The sequence below is a fragment of the Alligator mississippiensis genome, chromosome 3 (assembly GCF_030867095.1).
Source record: "Alligator mississippiensis isolate rAllMis1 chromosome 3, rAllMis1, whole genome shotgun sequence".
In the NCBI taxonomy this organism is placed as follows: domain Eukaryota; kingdom Metazoa; phylum Chordata; order Crocodylia; family Alligatoridae; genus Alligator; species Alligator mississippiensis.
In genome coordinates, this window is record NC_081826.1 from 145,119,917 (window position 1) to 145,139,552 (window position 19,636).

Genomic DNA, 19,636 nt, shown 5'->3' on the forward strand with positions numbered 1-19,636 from the left:
CGCCTAGGGAATGGAGGTAGAACAGTAAAATGTGCCAAAGGCAGGCAGGGAGGCAGCTCAGAAGTAACAGACTGCAGACCGCTAGAGTCCTAGCAGGGAGAGAAGGTGGATCATCAGCAGGGATCCAGGTTTTCTATTCACCATAAAGAAATGCAGATTTTCTCCTTTTAAGGAGAAAAATGCAGATTTTAAAGGGAGAACATATATAGGAAATAACAGGTTTCCCCTTGCAGGCTGCCAGAGTTCCAGCCTGTAAAGGGCTGGAGGGAGTGGGAGTTTGGCAATCAAGTGGGGGCATTATGTGTACGTGTGCACTCACATGTGCATGTGGCAGCCAGGCAGTGTGGACAACAGTTTCTTGTAGGCAAGTCTTGGGGATGGGGGGGCAGATGGAGGCCCTCATGGTGAGGGAGGGAATGGGGCAGGACTGGGTGCACTGCCAAGCCAGGGTGGAAATGTGTGGCCATGGTGCTCAGCTAGGGGAGTGGGACAGAGCTACAGGGGGCTCATCCATGGGGTGGCAGAGGCAGGGGCTCCACACCATTGTGCACATTCCTGGGGAGGGAGGCATGGGGAGAACATGGCACCCAAAGATTTGTGTGCAGGGTGGAGGTGGATGTGGGCTGCCTGCTGCAGGCTCGGGGCTTCCCATCCTGCTGCCTTCCCCCCAGTGCCTCTGCAGCCTAGCAAGCGGGAACCGGTGCAGGACACAGAATGGGGGAGGGAGGCTTGGTTTTGCTGCTGAGAGCCCCATGCCAGCCAGCCACGCAACCATGACAAAGAACCCCTTGCCCGCCCAGCAGGAACAGGGGCACAACTCTGCGCCGCTGCTACCACTGCTACTGGGTGGGCAGGGGGCGCCTTGCCATGGAGGCATGACTGGTGTGGGGCTCCTGCTGGAAGCAGAAGCATTGAGCCTCTCTATCCACACATGCCAGGTCCTACCTGCTGAGCCATGGAGGTCCCCAGGAGGAGGGCAGAAGGGTGGGGAGCCCCAAGTCCACAGCAGGAACCTCACATCTCCCCTGATCCCTCTCTAACCCCAACAGGCTCTGGTCCAGCTGTGTCATCCACAAGGGGAGGGGACGGATGGGAGTAGGCAAAACCAGACTCTGCACTCTGCTCCAGCTGCAGCAGCTACTGCCTCCCGTGGGCTTGGGCGCTGCTGGGGGCAGGCAGGAAGCTACAGACCCTGGCCCTGGTCCCATAGCTGTGGCAGCTGGGGGCTCCCTCCAGCAGGGCTGGAGGAGTCGGGGAGCTGTGGGTCATGAATGAGGGGCACCAGCAGAGTGGGGGGCTGTGGATGGGAAGTGACAGGCACCTGAGGGGTAGATGGCTGCAGTTTGGAAGCAAGGGCCAACAGTAGGGCTGGGGGAAGGGGGCTGTGGCTTGGGAATGAGGGGCAGGGACCAGGGTCTGTGGGTCGGGAGTAAAGGGCACTGGCAGGACCAGGGGGCTATGGGCTGATAGTGAGGGGCACTAGCAGGGCTAGTGGGGGCTGTGGCTTGGGAGCGAGGGGCAACAGCACAGGGAGGAGCAGGGCACCGGCATATCAGGGCTGCTCAGCATCACAAAGCAGCAAGGGGGATAGCCACAGCTGGACCCGCATCCTGGCAAGCAAAGGGAGCAGGGGGAGCACTGATTTTCTATTATAATAAAACCAAAATCAAATGCCAAAATATATATGTATTTAGAATGTATTTTATTGTCATGATTGATTGAGGCATTAATAGGCTTCCAAATTGCTTTAAAATTGTCAATATATTAATAAAACCTTATGGTCAACTAATACCTAAATATTTAGTGGTGTTTCATTTCAGTTGCTGAAAAACATGGATTTGGGGGGGTTTCATCAGAGATCTTTGATTTTTATCAGAGAATTTGCATTTTTTAACTAGAGAAAACCAGGATCTCTGGTCATCAGGCACAGAAGGGAAACTCCTATGAGTGCCTGAAGAGTCACATGACCATATGGAGTTGGTCTTAGGATACTCAAAGCCAATGCCTGAGTTCAGACAGGCAATCTGGCCCCTCTAGCTACAAAGTAAAGAGCTCTTCCCATGGAAAGCTGCAGTAGGAGGCTCTGCTGGCTCCTGGATACCAGTACAGCACTGAATGCTTGCTGAAAGGGGGACAGAACCAAGGGGAGGGAAGAAGTTTGTTAGACAGTTGGCTTGGGGTTTTGTTAGAGCCAGAGTGCTTAGGTTTTTGTTTGAATTTTGACCAGCAGTTTGGGTTTGGGACTATTGGGGAGGTGGAAGTCCCAGCCATGCCTGGTGGGAACGTAACTGCCTTGAGCCAAGCAACAGGTGGGGGTCAAATATTGAGATTAGAAGAGAAGGGTCACAGATCCAGTGCCTGAGCAGAGCGCAAACCAGGATCACGAGCCCACAGCCTGAAAAGGGCAAAACAAGTGCCCAAGAGGTGCAAGAACCAGTCAGGGACCCGTAGCACAAGAGGAGCGAATTTATAGCCCAAAAGGCACACAAACCAGGGTCAGGGACCTGTAGCACAGGAGGGGCAAGATCAGTCCAGGAGGGCAGAGGCCAGTGACCCAGCTTCCCAGAAAGGAATATTCTGAGCCAGGAGACCAGAGCAAGAGACAAAGGCCAGAGGCCCAGAGATACTGTCAACTGGTAGGGCTGAAACCAAGAGGGCCCTAATCAGTGGGCCAGGGCTGAAGGCTTACAAGCAGAGAAACGGGAGGCTGAAGCTGAGAAGGCTTCAAGGACGACCTCTCTACAAGGGACAAAACAATATCAAGTAAAATCTGAGAGAAATGGGAGTGTCTGTAGGGAAGGTTGAAGGCTGTGAGTAGTCCATAAAGCAACCGGTGCCCTAGGGGCAAATATGGGCCAAGAAAGCCCATCTGATGCAAGAGAGATAGATTGAGATCAGCAGGATCTACTAACAGAAAGACAAAACTAGGCTCACTCTAGGATGCTTGGGCAGTTTCCCATTCTAAGATCAACCCAGCACATGAAGGCATGGCTGGCGAAGACAAAAGGATGAGACCCTTACAGCTAGAACAGCACAGGACTGACTGGTCACTAGGGACATTACAGGCTGCTGCAGCTGTAAATTGTTACAAGCTGGAATACCTGGGTTCCTTAGACTTGTATTTCTGCACTCATACGAGCTGAAGCATTGTGTCCAAGTCTTGCTTAGGCCATAAAGCCAGTGTGAAGTTTCGAGAGTAAGGCTGTGAAGTAGTAGCTAATCTGGCTTAAAAACCGCATCCCCATAGCCAAGCTGTTAATATCAAGTAACTTGGATTGGTATGCAGAAGCAGACTAACAGATACATTACCAACCAGTATAATAGTTCTACTTAGCCCTTCAAAATCTCTGTCAAAAGTGGTTCTTTTCTCCTGTCTAGGGGTATTTTAGAAAGATACCCTCACTGGTAGGTTTGCTTATGTTTATTTTTCTAGGGAAAAAAACAAACTACATTTACCTTGAACAGTGTTAACTTAGTGGCCTTTAGTTGTAAAGCTCCGTAGAATTTCAAGAACAGTTGACTAAATAGGGGATTTACAACTCTCCCTAGTGACCCCTCTACCAAAAGAAGGAAGGGAGGATTTCCTTTAGAGTCTTAGCCTACTTTAGCGTCTTGAGACAATATACCTTTGCTTATCCATTATATAATTAGAAACAATGCCTAGAAGCAGTCTAACCATGATTTTGTACAGACATTCAGTTTCTCCTGGGGGAGTCGCTGCTTTCCCAGGACAAGCCACAGATGTATAGATGTTCAGGCTCTCTCTCCCAAAGGAACTGGCCAATCCAGCAGAAAAATAACCTGGGAACAGCCAGGGTTAATCCACTTCCAGATTTTCTCCTGGAAGAGCAAATACATGTACATGCTGTGGCTTCTCTTTAGAAGAGAACATAATCCTCAAACATCTTCCTCCCTTCCCTTTACCCCCTCCCCCCCAAAACAATGTGTTACTTGCTGGAACCTGCTTCTCTTTTGATTATCCCCACACTGTGCTGCAGGGAAACACAGGCTAACTGACTGGCCATTCTCATGAGCCCCAAAGACAAACTGATATGCCTCCAAAATTTGCAGGAAAAGAAGGCCCAAATGTCTCAGACTAGGAGACAGAGATCACAGCCTAAAAAGAGATGCTCTCTCCAATCATCTATGTAAGGAGCTCCTCACCACTTTTACTGTTGCAGAGCGCAAGGTAGAGGTGTACCTTATAGAATAACTGAAACAAAAATGCATAAGCTTTTGTGAGCCACAGCTCACTTCATTAGAGACCCTTGGGAAGTTCTGAAATAATATGGCAGTAGGCACAAATAAACCAGCCTAACTAAAATGGAGAAATGCTCAATACCCAACACTAGTTTCAAGTGATCTTCAGTTTTTGTCAACCATCTTAATTAAGTGAACAAAATATACATTGATAGGATAATTACTGAAATACATTTCCAGAAATGTTAAAGTATCCTCATTATTTCACATAAGCCTTACCCTGAAAGATGGCTTTATTGGACAACCCCAAAGCTGGTACAGTTGCACCTTCTGGAAGGTCAGTGTCTTGCTAGATTAAAAAACAAACAAAACAAATATATTATTTTTTACACACACACACAATATTTGTCATGTAGAAAGCAAATACTTTTTAAAAAGGGACACATGACTAACAGACTTCACTGGAGAGGAATGAAGAGGGGTCACACTGTAGCAGATGCTTCTGGCTCATCCAGAATGCCTCCAGGGAAGCAGAAACTAAAGCAGCTGCTCTGCCAGACTCTAAAAGCCTTGCCAGGCCTCAGACCCTCCTCTCAAAGCATATTTAGTCAAGTCTGCTCAATTCAACAGGTTTGCTGTGAAGCATGCATCCCCAGTCCTGGTAGGGCAGAAAATCCAATGTAACGTCACTATAGAAAAGTTATTTAACACGGAATATTGAAATTTCCAAGATGACAAGAGCTGAAAACAATTTTGAGATCTGGAAGCAAGGAAAGATTGTGGGGCAGGGAAAGCAGTGAGGACATCTGATTTTTTTGGTAGCCTCTGGTACATAAAAGACTGATTTACTGTAGATACCTGGTAGTTTCCGTGAAAAAGATGATACTTTTCTGAAAATACTCAGCTGATAGGCAGTTTGTGTCAGATATGTGACATGGGAGGGGAAGTAGAAACCTAGAGGGGGAATGTCACACTGGAGCACTTTTGGGGGAAAGGTATGAGTGGCCTCTGTACCTGATCAGTAAATTAATCCCTAGCACATCTGTGAAAAATGACAAAGAAAATCATTTTGCAGGATTAATTTATTAGCTGTGGTGACAACACCTTAATCATGTGTACATTTTTAGTGAATTAAGCAACATGAGGAAGTCAATACACAAATGCCAGCGTAAAACCTCACGTGAATAGGGTTTTTTTTCAGCATAACCTGAAGTTTAAATTTAAGCCAATATAGTAATACTGGGTAAAACTTCCTGCATGTACACTTTTAGTCCAGTATGACTAAAAATGTGATTGAAGATGTGACTGCACATGACGTGATATGATGTGATTGCAGAGCCTCTGGCCATCACCTTTGAAAATTCAGGGAGATCATGGGGGCTCCCAGACAATTGGAAAAGGGCAAATATAGAGCCCATCTTTAAGAATGGGAAGAAGGAAGATCCAGGGAACTACAGCCTCACCTCAGTCCCTGGAAAAATCAGGGAGCAGGCCCTCAAGGAATCCATTTCTAAGCACTTGGAAGAGAAGCGGATTAGGAACAGTTAGCATGGATTCATCAAGGGCAAGTCATGCCTGACTAACCTGACTGCCTTCTATGATGTGATGACTAGCTGTATGGAGTTTCCCACAACATTCTTGCAAGGAAGCTAAAGAAGTATGGGTTGGATGAATGGACTGTAAGATGGATAGAAAATTGGCTGGGCTGTCAGGCTCAGAGGGTAGTCGTCTATGGTTGGATGTCTAGCTGGCAGCCAATACCAAGTGAAGTACCCCAGAGGTCAGCCCTGGTGCCATGTTGTTCAATGTCTCCATCAACAACCTGAAAGATGGCATAGAGTGCACCCTCAGCAAGTTTGCAGATGACTCCAAGCCGGGGGAAGTAACAGACAGGCTAGAGGGTAGGGCTAGGATTCAGAAAGCTAAACAAATTGGAGGATTAAACCAAAAGAAATCTCATGAAGTTCAATGAGGATAAGTACAAAGTCCTCCACTTGATGGAACAATCCCACGCACCGGTACAGGCTGGGGACCAACTAGCTAAGCAGCAGTTCTGTAGAAAAGCACTTGTGGGTACAGTGGACAAGCTGAATATGAGTCAAAAGTGTGCCCTTGTTGTGAAGAAGGCTAACAGCATACTGGGCTGCATTAGCAGGAGAGGTGCCAGCAGATCAAGATTTGGCCTCGCCAATGCCCAATAGAGGAGAAATAATCATTTCACGTGGAGTACTATATCCAGTTTTGGGTCCCCCACTACAGAAAGGAGGTGGATAAGTTAGAAAGAATCTAGCAGAGGGAAAACAAAAATGGTTAGGAGCCTGGGACACATGAGGAGAAGCTGAGGGATTTGGGTTTACTTAGTCTGGAGAAGAGAAGACTGAGAGGGATTTAATAGTGAAGGAAGTTTGACTAGTTTTATGGGTCACCTGTTATCAGTGTAATCAGAATAACTCACTGAATGGCACTATTGTCCAATTTAGGGAATGGCTTTTTTGGTTTAACCCTGTTTCTCAGGTGACATAAGTTAAACTGATATAAAGCACTCACAGAATCATAGAAAATTAGGGTTGGAATGGACCTTAGGATATCATCTAGTCCAATCCCTTGCTCAAAGCAGGACCATCCCTAACTATATCATTCCAGGCAATGCTTTGTCTAGGTGGGTCTTAAAAACCTCCAAGGATGAAGATTCCACCACCTCTCTGCGTAACCTGTCTCAGTGCTTTACTTACCCTCCTCATGAGTTTTTCCTAATATCTAACCTGAAGTGTCCTTACTACAGACAGTCCATGAAGAACTTGGAGATATATTTCTGCACCTGCACTAAAAGTGGGGGAAATTCTTTATACCATATTTACCCAAATCCAAGGTGATTCCAAATTTAAGGACCCCACTCACCCCTAATTAGATACTACTCATGGAACATTACACGTTTGTTATCATTTTCTATGTATAGAATCAAATTAGTTGAAGATAGTCTGTGGGGGGGAAGCAGTGGTGGAGATGAGCGAGTCCGCTGCCCCTCCCCATGTCTGTGCCTGCCTCCCACTCCAACCCTACCCCAACCCCTGCCCCTTGTTGCAGCCAGTCCCCCCTGCACCCTGAAATCTGCCACTCCCCTTGCAGTCAGCCTGCTCCCCCTGAAGCCTGCCACTCCCTGCCCTGGGCTGGTACTTGAATACAAGAGACAGGGGTTTTTTTGTCCCCATTCTATTTGGGAAGTGGGGGAACCTTACCTTGGATTAGAGAAAATATGGTCATATCTGCCTCCTTTATGTAGTACTGGGCTATTTGTATAGCATCATTAATACAATCGATCAAAAAAGATTTAATGTAATTCAAGGGCTGAGGAACAGAAATCCTGTAGAAGAAGAGATTTTTTTCCCAGCTAATGAATTGAAACAAGATAGAAAAGGTTTGGACACAAGAAAAGTTTCAACTGAAAGGAGCTGCAGAAGAGAATGCTCTTGAACTAATTATGCAAAGAACATGGGAAGAGACAGAGGCAGCCAGTGCAAGATGAGTGGATGGAAAGTGGGAAGAAAACAGACAAGGACCATTAACACTGAGCAAATCAGTGAAGGAAGGGAATGTATGCTCTAAAAATTAAAATCAATTTTAAACAAGACCTTAAAATGAATGAGGTGTGAGCAATGTTCTTTGAGGATGGTGATGCTGCCGTTTTCTCTCCCTATAATCAAGGAAGAAAACAGCATTCTATAGATACTATAACCTAAAGAACTAGGATTTTAAAAAAGCAGCTTCAACAGCTGAAAGAAATGCAGCATGGAGGAGTATGTGTGCAATATTTATATATAGTACCTAACGTAGATTCCAGGAGGTTTGAATTAATTAAAAAAACATGCAATTAAGAGATAAAATATGACACAACAGTAATTATGTTTAGACAACACTATTATGCCCTAAAATTTATAAAAACACATTAACAGTCCTTTTTTTTCACCCTCTCATTTTAAAATTGCTAAATGAAGGTAAAGTAATTTACAAGTGATGACCTTTACTTCAAAGTCATATTCACTCGAACCACTAGTAACCAAAAGAGAAAGGGAAAGCAAAAAAATAGAGCTATCGTTTTATAATGTTATCCTTTCATAATTTTAATCTCAATACAGTTATAGAGAACTGACAATTCTCTCTCTTATTTTCCTGGATACTTACATTGAAATACAGGTTCTCCATCAAAATGCCAGTGATGTTACCAAAGTTTTCCACAAAAGTCTTTGGCGCACTAAAGACTCGAAGCACTTTTTCATCTGCTCCAGACACAAACTGAAATCGGCCAATCATGGCCAAACACTGGATGTCATATCCATGGACTTGAGGTCTTGCGATTTCATGCCACGTTATCTGAGCGAATAGCAACACAGTAGTGAAATAAATTTTGTTAAATAGAAAAGTGGAGAGTTTAAGTTGTAAAACATTTTCAGTAGATGAATTAAGATACGTAAAATAATACACCTGAAAGAGAATCAATACAACAGTCAGTTTAAATTTAATCCTCTGCTAATACACAGAAAACAACCCACATACCACTAGTCTGTTCACCATCCATGGGCTGAACCATTTATAGACCTGTTCTTCAGCTGAGGAAATTTAACTAATCCAGAGCATGCCAGCCCTCATCCAATCCATTGTTAATGCATCCGTTTAACTGGACTATCCTTGTAGTCTATTACAACAATTAATGTTAAGCATGTGCATGTTTGCACAATTAGGCCTTTGTTTAGTTTAGCAGAGGTGACAGAAGGACCATGGCAAGTTCATTCATTTGACCGAAGACTTGTGACAGTACAATAGGAAAAAAAACACTGTATATTTTTATACAAAAGACAACAAGATTACTTATTACATGAAAAAAATATTATATAATAACATTATTACATAAGTATTATTTAACAGGATATGGACTAATTTGTGCTGTTTAATCTCCATCCCTCATTTTTTTTTAAAATCCAGGATAAATTATATAGCTATATCTATATCATGGCATCCCTTGCATAGCCTATTTCCTGGAATCCACAGTTTAAAAGATGTTTTTAATATGAGGCTCAGGTAATCCAAATTACTATATTTAATCAAATTAAGACAAAATCATCTTAAATTCAAGTCATTTTAGATTTGAATAAATACAGTAACTTCCATGTGCAATTATTTTCAGCTTGTAAATGTGTGTAGTGGGCACCCAGGTTTCTTTCCTTCCAGTTTTTTTATTTTACTTTCTAAAAAGAAGTCTAGATATTATTGATTAATATGTGGTACGATTCCTAACCTCTTTTTCTATCTGCATATTGTTTAAAATGCAGAATTATTTGCTCTTTAAATTGACATACATTGTGTTAGTGGCATGTAATTATGCAAGATCATTTTATACCAGTACACAGAGTGCAAGGAAACAAGAAAAACCATCAACACATATTCAAATATTGAGAGAGACAATGCAGAGGTCAAATCAGGAAATAGAAGAACACTATAAATACCTTATTAGCAATTGTTCTATAAAATGAAGAATCAAACAAACTCAAATAAGTTTTAGAGCAAGTTTTCACAAAACTCTGATGATAAAAACATTTTCCTAGAAAACTTAATAGAAAATCTAAGAGTGCTTCTGCAGTATTTGCATTTGTATTCCATGAACTGAAGCACTGTACTAGTGCATTAGAACAAGACTTGAATGCTTCCTAGAAAGAAATGTAACTAGCTAGTTCAGGTTTAGCGGTCACACTAGATAAAAGGCACAGCATACAACAGCGATATAACGGTGAAAAGACAATTAGATGTTCAAGTTAAATAATCCACTTAATGCAGTAAAGAAAACCAAAATGGAATTAATGAAATGGGTAGTGTTGAGGAGATGTTGTTGCCGTGATAGTTCAGGAGATACATGAAAGGGAAGAACTGTTGTGGGTAATCTATAACAATAATAGGCTTATTCTGTCTGTCTGGAGCGCTCTGATGGGTTGTCTTGGCAGCCAATCACAATGCTTCCTGAAACAACCAGAGTGCTCTGGACAGACAGAATATGTGCGTTATTATTAGAGAAGATTCTGAGGCATTTCAAACAGATGTGCATGCAAGCCAGAGCTAGAATGAAGCACTGGGCCCCGTCGCTGTGGGATGGGCAGGCTCCACCAAAGGAAAAAAAAAAAAAAGTGGTGAGGGGCCCGATCCTCCTCCCCGCAAGCCTGCCTCTTCTGTGGCCGAGGGGGCAGGGTGGTGAGCTGCCAGCGGGGGCCCTGAGCTGCAGGGAACCCCAGTGCTTTCCTCTACAGTGGCGGTGTTTCAGCAGGTGGGTGCTGCCCAGGGGCACTGCCACTGAAGAGGGAAGCACTGGGGTCCTCTGCAGCTCAGGGGCTGCACGACCTACCAGCAGCCCGCTCCCCAGCTGCAGGAGATGCAGGCAGACTCTGGTAGAAAAAACAAAAAAACAGATCAGGTCCCTCACCGCTTTTTTTTTTCCCCCGCCCCCTTCAGCGAAGCCTGCCCGTGAGAGCTGCCACTGAGTCGGTCACACAGCCCCTGAGCTGCAAGTGGGGCCCGGTGCTTCTCTCCACAGTGGTGGTCTTCCCTGGGGCCACTCGGGCAGGGTGCTAGCTGCATAGGTTCAGCCCCAGCTCACAGGCAGCACCTAAAATTGCAGGATGTTCTCTTTGAATCAATAGCTTCCAGGATCCTGTTTTCATTACATTTTGGAATTATTATGCCTGTGCCTAGAAATCTTAATCAGGACCAAAATTCCTATTGTTTTAAGCCAGTGATTCTCAAACAAGGTGCCATGGCACTATGGGTGCTTTGGGATCCTTTCAAGGATGTCATGGAGTGCCACAGAATGTTAGCACCATTAAATGTGTAAACATGAGCATTAAAAATGCTTTGGATTCCTGCATTTATCTTGTGACTCATGTTTACACACTTAATGGTGCTAACATTGTGTGGCACTCCGTGACATCCTTGAAAGGATCCCAAAGCATTCTGTCTTGTGATCTGCACTCTTTGTAACAGAAAAAAAATTGCTCTATTATTTTTCTGTAGTCAAAAAATTAGCAAAAACTAAGAGATGGCATTTTCCAAGGGTTACCCTCTGTCTAAATAAGGAATGCTTCAAGTCAGAACTGTGGTTCTCAACCTTTTTAAAGCACAATAAACACATGCAGAAAAACAGGACCACCCTTCTCAACAGCTTACAACATGCAAAAAATTGACGTAAGAGTTTAATGTGTACCAAGAGTTTCTCCCAGAATATAAACTTGGTAGTTTGAGAGAGCTTATAAAAGAAACAAATGCATAAATAAAAAGAAGGCGGATGACAAATTGCAGTTCCTGATTGATTTGCTATTGCATCCATCTGAAATAAAAAGTATTCTGAAAAGGTGACCAGATATTTTACTGAAAACAGAGGATTAGTTTGGTTAGATTGGATGGAACTGTCCCACATGCTTCTTTCTAGCAGGCTGGGGGGCAAGGGGAAGGTGATAAAGAAAAGTTGCAGCACAAGTCAGCTCTCCTGCCTGCTTTGTGGTTATCAGAGAACCCTAATACATACTGCAGCCCTGTGCATAGGACAGTTTTATCTGACCACCGAAGTACCTGCATCATGGCACCTCAGTTGAGAACCACTGGGTTAGACTATACATACTACAAGCTCTCTGCCACTTTAGCTAGGCCACGTGTTCTCCTGTTGAAGACATGGCCTGCATGCTGGCAAAACTTCTGCTACCAGTGTAGCTTAAACCATCTCCTCAAATGGAATAAACTATACAAAAAAAGCCTTTTTTCTTCTAATACTGCAGCTGCACAGGCCACTTTGCTAGCAGAGCTTTGACAGTTAGGGGTGTGATTTTTTTTTTTTTATCTTCTTAACTCATAGAGCTATGCAAGCAAAACAAATTTCATAGAGCAAGCTGTATTATTATGAAAGGGTTTACAAAGCTTTCAGGAACAGCTAAGTCCAGGAAAACTATGTCAACATTAACCCTGCTTCATTCTAGATCAAGCTTAGGGCCAACTTGTATCACTAGAGGTTACAGACTTAGTTGCCATGTAAGAGTAAACTCCCAGAAAACAGCTTTAAACTTCCTTCTAAAGAATCTAAAATATATGTCTATAGAATAAATAAAATCAATGCAGAAGTGACCTTCAGCAGTATAAACAATGACCAAAAAGATATTACATGCTATGTGACAGAGTTAAAATAGTTAGAAATATATGTTTGTTTTTCTACATTTTTCCTGTTTTTTTTAAAGTGATTGAGCTCTCAGTATTAAATATATACATATCCCCATAACTAAATTAAGACTCACAAAATTCCTTAAAATCAACACAATGCGCAAGTTTACCCTTTTTCACTTCCAAGGCATGGTGCTATATTTGCCTTCAGTGCTTAAATTTAGAAAAATCCTGGGGGCTTCCCCTTCACAATATCTGCATTCACTGCAGCAGTAAAAAACCAAAAAATGAAATAGAAAGGAGAGGCAACATATACTTATGACACCTAAACATTGGTATGGCTTAAGGAAACAGTTGTTTAATTGTCACTCTCTCAACTCTCTTTATACAGAATATCTTACCATTTGCGCATGTTCCATCTGTTAGGATATATCTGCTGTTAGCACAAAGCAGAAAGAAGCATGAGGAGCAGGGATAATTTAGCCCCATGTCCCTCAGTGGGTTAACTGCTTTGTTTTTCTCTGTTCTACCCACCGTACCTCCTTTTTCCTCCCCCTTCCCTGCCCTTACTCTTATAATCACTGTTTTCTGTTTTGAAGCTCTACTTCAAGCAGCTCCTTCACAGCATCTGATGAAGCAAGCCACTGCTTACAAAAGCTTATGTATCTCTAATTTAGTTAACCTGTAAGGAGCAACTCTACCCTGCCTTCTGCCTGACTTCAAACCAACATAGCTAACTACCTCCCTAATTTAAGGAAACCATTAGGAAGTTAAAGATCTTACAGAATAACTAAACTAATATCTCTAAATCAGTCTTTACTGCCATACAGTGCACTGGGAAAGGAGTGAAGGTCTGAGTTATTTGAAGAGGTATTTGAGATTAGCTACTCTCAGAAACAAACATCAACACAGACAACAGAACAGACAGAGTAAAGAGTAACGTCACCAGGACCAACAATTCTAAAGTAAAATGACAAATGAACCTGTAAAACAAAAAAACCCCAAAAAGCAAAAACCACAAAATAAATAAAAATCTGGATGAGAATTTAGAGATTACTTGTTCTTAGGTTTCCAATTACCTTGTGGTTTTAGAAAGGCTGGAAATGTTGCTATAAATAATGAATAATACCCACAGGTCCCTGGTTGGGGTACCATATAAACAGGTAGCAAGTTCTTGCCAGAGCTCCTTTTATTTAAGTATTTTGCTGTTTTAGTCTCTCTGTTTAAAATGAAAGCAATAAATGCTGAAGGAAAAAAAATATTAAAAATTAAGAACACACATATGCAATTTTGAATAGGTTATGGTTTAGAGCAGCTGAAGTGTAAGCAATAGCTCAGGCTGCTTATCCAGTTCCAAGGTGCTTCTCTCATCCTGAGCTGTAAAATTTCCTTTATTGAATTCACAAACATTTCCAAAGATTTACCTCTGTCTGGTGTTTTCTTTTCCAGGGAGCAAATAGTCTAGTAGTTTGATCAGAACCAACAGTGATGATAAATTCCCCTTCTGGATCCCACTGTAAATCTTGTACAGAGTTATAGTGCCCAGAAATCACAACTTCTGGAGTCCATTCTTTCTATTTAAAAAAAATCATATATATGCATTCAAGAAAAACTACAGACAAGCCTGCAAGCTATATATTATCATACACAAAATATATAGAACTGAACACAGAAGTTGTTGAACTAACCTAAATGAAAGGAAGACAAAGAGGATACCGGAAGGAAAAGAAAAAATAGATCTAACTGAAGAGCAAGAGCATTAGCTGAATACATACAAGTCTTGGTGACAGGTGCTTTGCTGCATATTCAAGAAGAAATTGTTATTAACATTCAGAGGCAGCAACTGGGCAAGAAAACAAGTGATGGGGCACTCACTCTGATTGCTATGAATGCCCATAGGAGGAAAAAAAACAAAACAAAAAAACCCACAACACTGTGGAGTTTATATTCAAGACCTAGAATAAGAATCCTGGAGAATGGCACATTTTGAGAAAGAACAGTTCGGTCAGTTGAAGTAAACATTATTACACAGCAGTATCCACCATGTTCTTTTCAAAGTAGCAACAAAGTCAGTGAAAACTCCTCACCTTGTTAGCTGGAGTCTGTTTCCAAAGATGCAGTGCTCCATGGAAAGCATGAGCGAGAATCATTGAGCCATCTGAATTGAACTGACAGTCAAAAAATCCAAGTGTGTTACCACCTACTTCTCCTACTCGTACCTGAATGAACAAATGGAAAACATCTGTAGCTCAATAACTGGTCTTCCCTTTGCCGTAAATGTATTCCAAACTCAAGGACAAAAGGACCACCACAAAATACAACCTATATTAAAACACTACATACAAGAAATGTTCAAAACAGTAGATATGAGATATGCAAAATTTAGTAGGCACCAGAATAAAAGTTGCTCATATAACCTAAATAAGACCTTCTGCACATATGTGTTAGAACAGGGCCTTGCCTGAAAGACAGTCTGAGTAGATACCCCAACCTGCTCACATCCCAGACCAGCATTTAAAGCACAGAAGTCCTTGCCATCTTTTGCTTCACTATTTGCTATCCATCCCTTTCACTAAATAAGAAAAAGGACCTACAGATTAAAGAGCATTTGCCCATGGAATTCCAGGCTGTATTGTAATAAATAAATTCTGGGGGGCAGTAGTAAAGTTGCACTGCAGACAACCCTAAGTCTGGTGTCTCCTAATTTTAAAATGGTTCAGTTGTGACACAAGCATTTACTGTGGGAGTTTAGCAAACAGTTTTTACTCTGCTAATATTAATGTAATTTAGGAAACATCTTGAAATACTATATGTTGCCTGAACAATGTGACAATGAAGTAAAGAAACCCAGACAACAGTCTGAAAAATTGGGGAGAAAAAATCCAAAATGGGTTTTAAGTTAGGAAAAGTCCAAACAAACAAACAAACAAACCACGCACTTGCCTGTTCTAGCCATACTCCAGATTCATCATCTGGAGCCCACAAGATCATAGTTTTGTCCATTGATGCAGACAGTAGTCTCATTGGTTGATGAATGCTGCCATCTGCAGTACAGGAAAGAAATTATGCTACAACAGATTAGAATGCTCAACATTTAGTAATACTGGTGTTTAAAAAAAATGTTGTAATTTAACTGCTGCACTGAAAAACTTTTGCTATTGAACCATCAGTAAGTGTCAATATTAATAGGATCAGAATTTGAACTGAGATGCATTTCTGTTAGGGGTGTGTAAAAAAAAAAAAAAAATGTTGTTCCAAATATTTGTTTCACTAAAACTCTGTCAAAGAAAAAAAAAATATCATAAGAACAAATAGTTCGACAGATGTCCTTAAATTAGGTTTTTTAGGTTTCAATTTAGGGAAAGTAAAAGCTTGCATACTTCCTGAGAATATTACAGACCCTACAATTTACATATCGCAATTCTAAATTGGTCATCAGTAAAGACTCAGCATTAGAGATTCGTCTGAAGAACAGACTAATATTAAACTAAGCTTTAAAATGAAAAAAAACCTGCTACACTGATATGCATTGCTCTGCAAACTAGGTTCCAATAAATGATTTGCTTGTTCCCTCAAACACCCTCAAGGGTCACATCCAGAGCCCTGTAGTAGTTGCTTAGGCAGAGCACAGGGGCAGTCAAACGCTCATGAATGGGATCCAAACTGGGTTTGCAATTACTGTTTCAAGCACATTGTTAGAGGGAAAGCTTCCTTCATACTACAAAAATCCCTGAAGTAAAAACTCAAGTCTTCTGAAAGCTCTTCTACAAGAAAATATTGTGAAGTCAACCCTTTTGTAACCCTCAAGTTCCTTCTTGACTACAAGAAAAGTGAATCAATTTCATTTGCAGGATCCTTTAAAAAATTTTAGCTTAATCCAAAACCCATTTAAATTGTCCAAGTAACTAAGTCCTTTCCTTGAAGTTTCGGTTTCTAATTGAGATGTTTGGTCAGGTCTGTTAAACAGGCAAATTTATAGAAAACTGCTCCAAGCTTCCTCCTTTCTCAAAAGCATCTCTTTCAATGTCTTTCTTCAAAAAAATTTTTAAAAAGGCGGGGAGAGAAAAAAAAAAAATTCCCTTCAAAATATTTTTCTATTCCATTTCCTGTAGCGCTTTCAGTAATCTGCTGATTTAGGCCCTTGGCATACCTTACATTTATGTCAAACTTAGCATGTTAATTGTGCCATACATTTGTAACATGGCACACGTATGAGTAATTTATGGCACGATAAAATGGCAAAGCAGCCATAAAGAAGTTCCACGTTATAAAATGTTCATTAACTGTGGATCATCGATGTGACTGGTTTGTATTGTACTTTAATCTGAACGTGTGGCATAAATTTGTCAGCACAGGAGCCTTAGATTGGGAAAAAGCTCCCTGATTTCTGGGTCCCCATACCCATAAGTAGCCCAGATGCATGCATGTCCTTTGAACATGCCTACACAGATGGAGCCTGAGATCAGAGAGTAGTTCCCCAGTGTGGGACTCCACATGCACTGGGGCCTTTTAAAGGCATTCAAGCAGCACAGCTTCATGGCACACAGGGAGCCCGAAATCAGGGAGTGCTCCCCAATCTTAGGTTCCCCCTGTGCCAGGACCATTAAAGGGGTATTTTAAAACGAGGACGGGACTGCACAATATACCTTTCAACAGGCAGATATAGCCTGGATCCAAGGCTGCCCCCTATCCACTTGTGCTGGTCAGCCACCATCTGTCTCTTGAAAAGGGTCCCTTGAGAGGGTCAGCCACCCTCTTTCCCTGCATTGGGAAACTGGTTCCCTGATGCTGGACCACACCAGTCCATGGTGTTCCCCAGGCTGCCTGGTGAACCTTCAAAGGTCCAGGTGCACAGGTAGCCCTGTACTGGGGACCAGGTTTTTTAATATAAAAATATAAAATTCCTCAGAACCCATCATGCAATTAAATTAACATCTGCCAGAAGACCCTGAGGAGCAAATCTTTCTATACTGCATCCAATTTTTCTAGGAAGGACCTACATTTACAATGGATCAACAACAGTTTCCCTCAATGAATGAGATGTGTGCCTTTATGCTATTAGTAACTATAAGGGATTAGTGACATAATTCCATTTGATGGAGTTTGTAGTGGAATGCAGGACAACTCAACTCTATTCTTTAATACTTCAACTCAGTCAATGCCAGTTCTAATCAGAACCTTCACTCCAATCATAGCAGAAGAATATTTTTCAAAGCCACTGTATTAAAAAATGTCACTTCCGTACAGCATCAAAAACATCTAACACCTTTCTATTGTTTTTTAAACTAACTTCACTGCAAATTTTTGATTAATTAAAAAGTCACAATAAACTAACTTCATAAGCAAGCTAAACTGTGTTATCAATGCTTTTGTTCAAAGCCTTTAAAAAACAGCATATTTCTACCCTACCAAATATATATATTTTTTTTTTATACACTACTGTCCATGTCTGTGATTCTTCATGACATAGTTGTCTAGGACAGTGAGAGTCAAAGTTTCTGGCAGTTTACCATACCCCAAGAGCCTTAACCACTGAAATGGTGTATTACTTAAGTGCCGTCATCATTCTCTCAAGTGCTACAGCATACAATGCATACATTGATGCTGGCTATTTGTTGAGTAATGGGTGAAAAATCCATCTATTCCTTTAATCCCCCCTGGTACACACTTATACAAAAGCTTTCATATTTGCACCTGAGCCTTATATTCAAATTCATGTGATGTTTTGTAATGACAACTTACTATATTTACCTGAATCCAAGACTACTAAACATTTGAGACAACCCTCCAGTAATCAGATTCTAAACATGCAAAATTATAAATTTGTTGTAAGTTTCTAGAATCTAATTATTGAAGGGTCATCTTAAATTAGTTGCCCTTACTGCTGTGGTGGGGAGAGAGGCAGTAGCAGGGGCAAGCGATCAGACCCCCATCCCTTTACCCCCTCTTACTTTTTTTACATCATATAAACAAACCAAAACAAACCAACCATCACCCCAAAAAGAAGAGCATCTGACAGCTCCCAGCAACTGCTACAGAGAAACTACCAAATTGTCCCCCCATCTACATGGCTTCTGGAACTGTACTACAGTGCCTATGCCAGCAGGGAGGCACCAGCTGTTTAAGCAGCCACTGTTTAAGGGGCCATGGCTACCAACAGAAAGTGTGAGCACATCTACAAGAGCTTTCTTATGGTTTCCATGTGGCAGAGAAGCCTGAATGAAGGGGCTCTACTTTCAAAAGGGAGCTGAGAGTGTGGATGCAATTAGAGACTATTTCCAAGAGTTTTGCAGACAACACCAAAGTTCTATGGGCAAAACTACATAATGCAGATCAGGGTTAAATGAATATTGATCTTTCTAAAGAAAACATACATAAAAAAACATTAAAAAAGAAGAATTTAAATTTGCATTGAACAAAATGAGATTACGCTGCAGGAAGTATGTAAATAATGCAAACAAAAAACAGAATGATATATATGCACCAGTTATATGCTACATTCATATTGTCTTTTATCAAATTAAGATATTTTTTTCAAAACAGACCTTATTAGAGTATACAAAAGGAGATAACACAGATAGACAAAATATGGCCCGTGGGCCACATTCAGCCCACCAGGTGATGGGATCCAGCCTACATGCAGGTGCCCACCAATTAATTGTATCTGGCCTATGGCTGCTCCTGCTGGGCTCCACATTGGGCCAAGCCCCACCCAATTCCACCTGGGGCAGTGTGCACTGTGCTCCTGCCCTCACTCACTGGAAGGCCCCAGCCAGTGTGCACAGCTTCCCAACAGGGCTGCTGTTGCCACTTCTGCAGCCAACTAAGGAACTGCTCGGCTCCCCCCACCTTCTTCTGCCCCAACATGCAGGGCTCCAGCTCCATCTCTTGGCCATCTTCCACCCAACTCCACCTAATCACAGTGATCACCAGCCATCTGCGGGCTGCCACATGGGTGGAAGGCAGCCCTGCCAGGAAGCTGGCCGGGGCTGGGGCTAGTATGGCTGCAGGCCGGAGCATGGGGTAGATGCAGATGGGTGCATAGGGCAGGCTGCCCCAGGTGGAAGAGGTTCAGTCTCATGCGGCACACCAGGGAGCAGATGCAAGCTGGAGGGGATGGGGGTGGACTGCACCTGCACTTGTATTGTCCAGGTGAGCTCTGCTGCATATGCCCCCTGCCCCTCCATCCGCTCACCCACCCCTGGCCAGCTCCCAGGATCTAACACTCAGACAGCCCCCCACACACTCACAC

General features: G+C 42.3%; 1 protein-coding gene across 3 annotated transcripts in view; it reads right to left on the reverse strand.

The window, feature by feature from the left end:
* The window catches only part of ELP2 (elongator acetyltransferase complex subunit 2), a 109,490-nt gene that overhangs the window by 27,251 nt on the left and 62,603 nt on the right, over nucleotides 1-19,636 (reverse strand). For all 3 annotated transcript variants that reach the window (XM_059724475.1, XM_006277281.4, XM_019491094.2), the window contains 5 exons: nucleotides 15,328-15,428; nucleotides 14,472-14,603; nucleotides 13,809-13,958; nucleotides 8,380-8,568; nucleotides 4,480-4,549 (listed from right to left, as the gene is read on the reverse strand). In XM_059724475.1, the coding sequence (XP_059580458.1) occupies nucleotides 4,480-4,549; nucleotides 8,380-8,568; nucleotides 13,809-13,958; nucleotides 14,472-14,603; nucleotides 15,328-15,428 (642 nt within the window). The remainder of the gene's footprint in view (nucleotides 1-4,479; nucleotides 4,550-8,379; nucleotides 8,569-13,808; nucleotides 13,959-14,471; nucleotides 14,604-15,327; nucleotides 15,429-19,636) is intronic.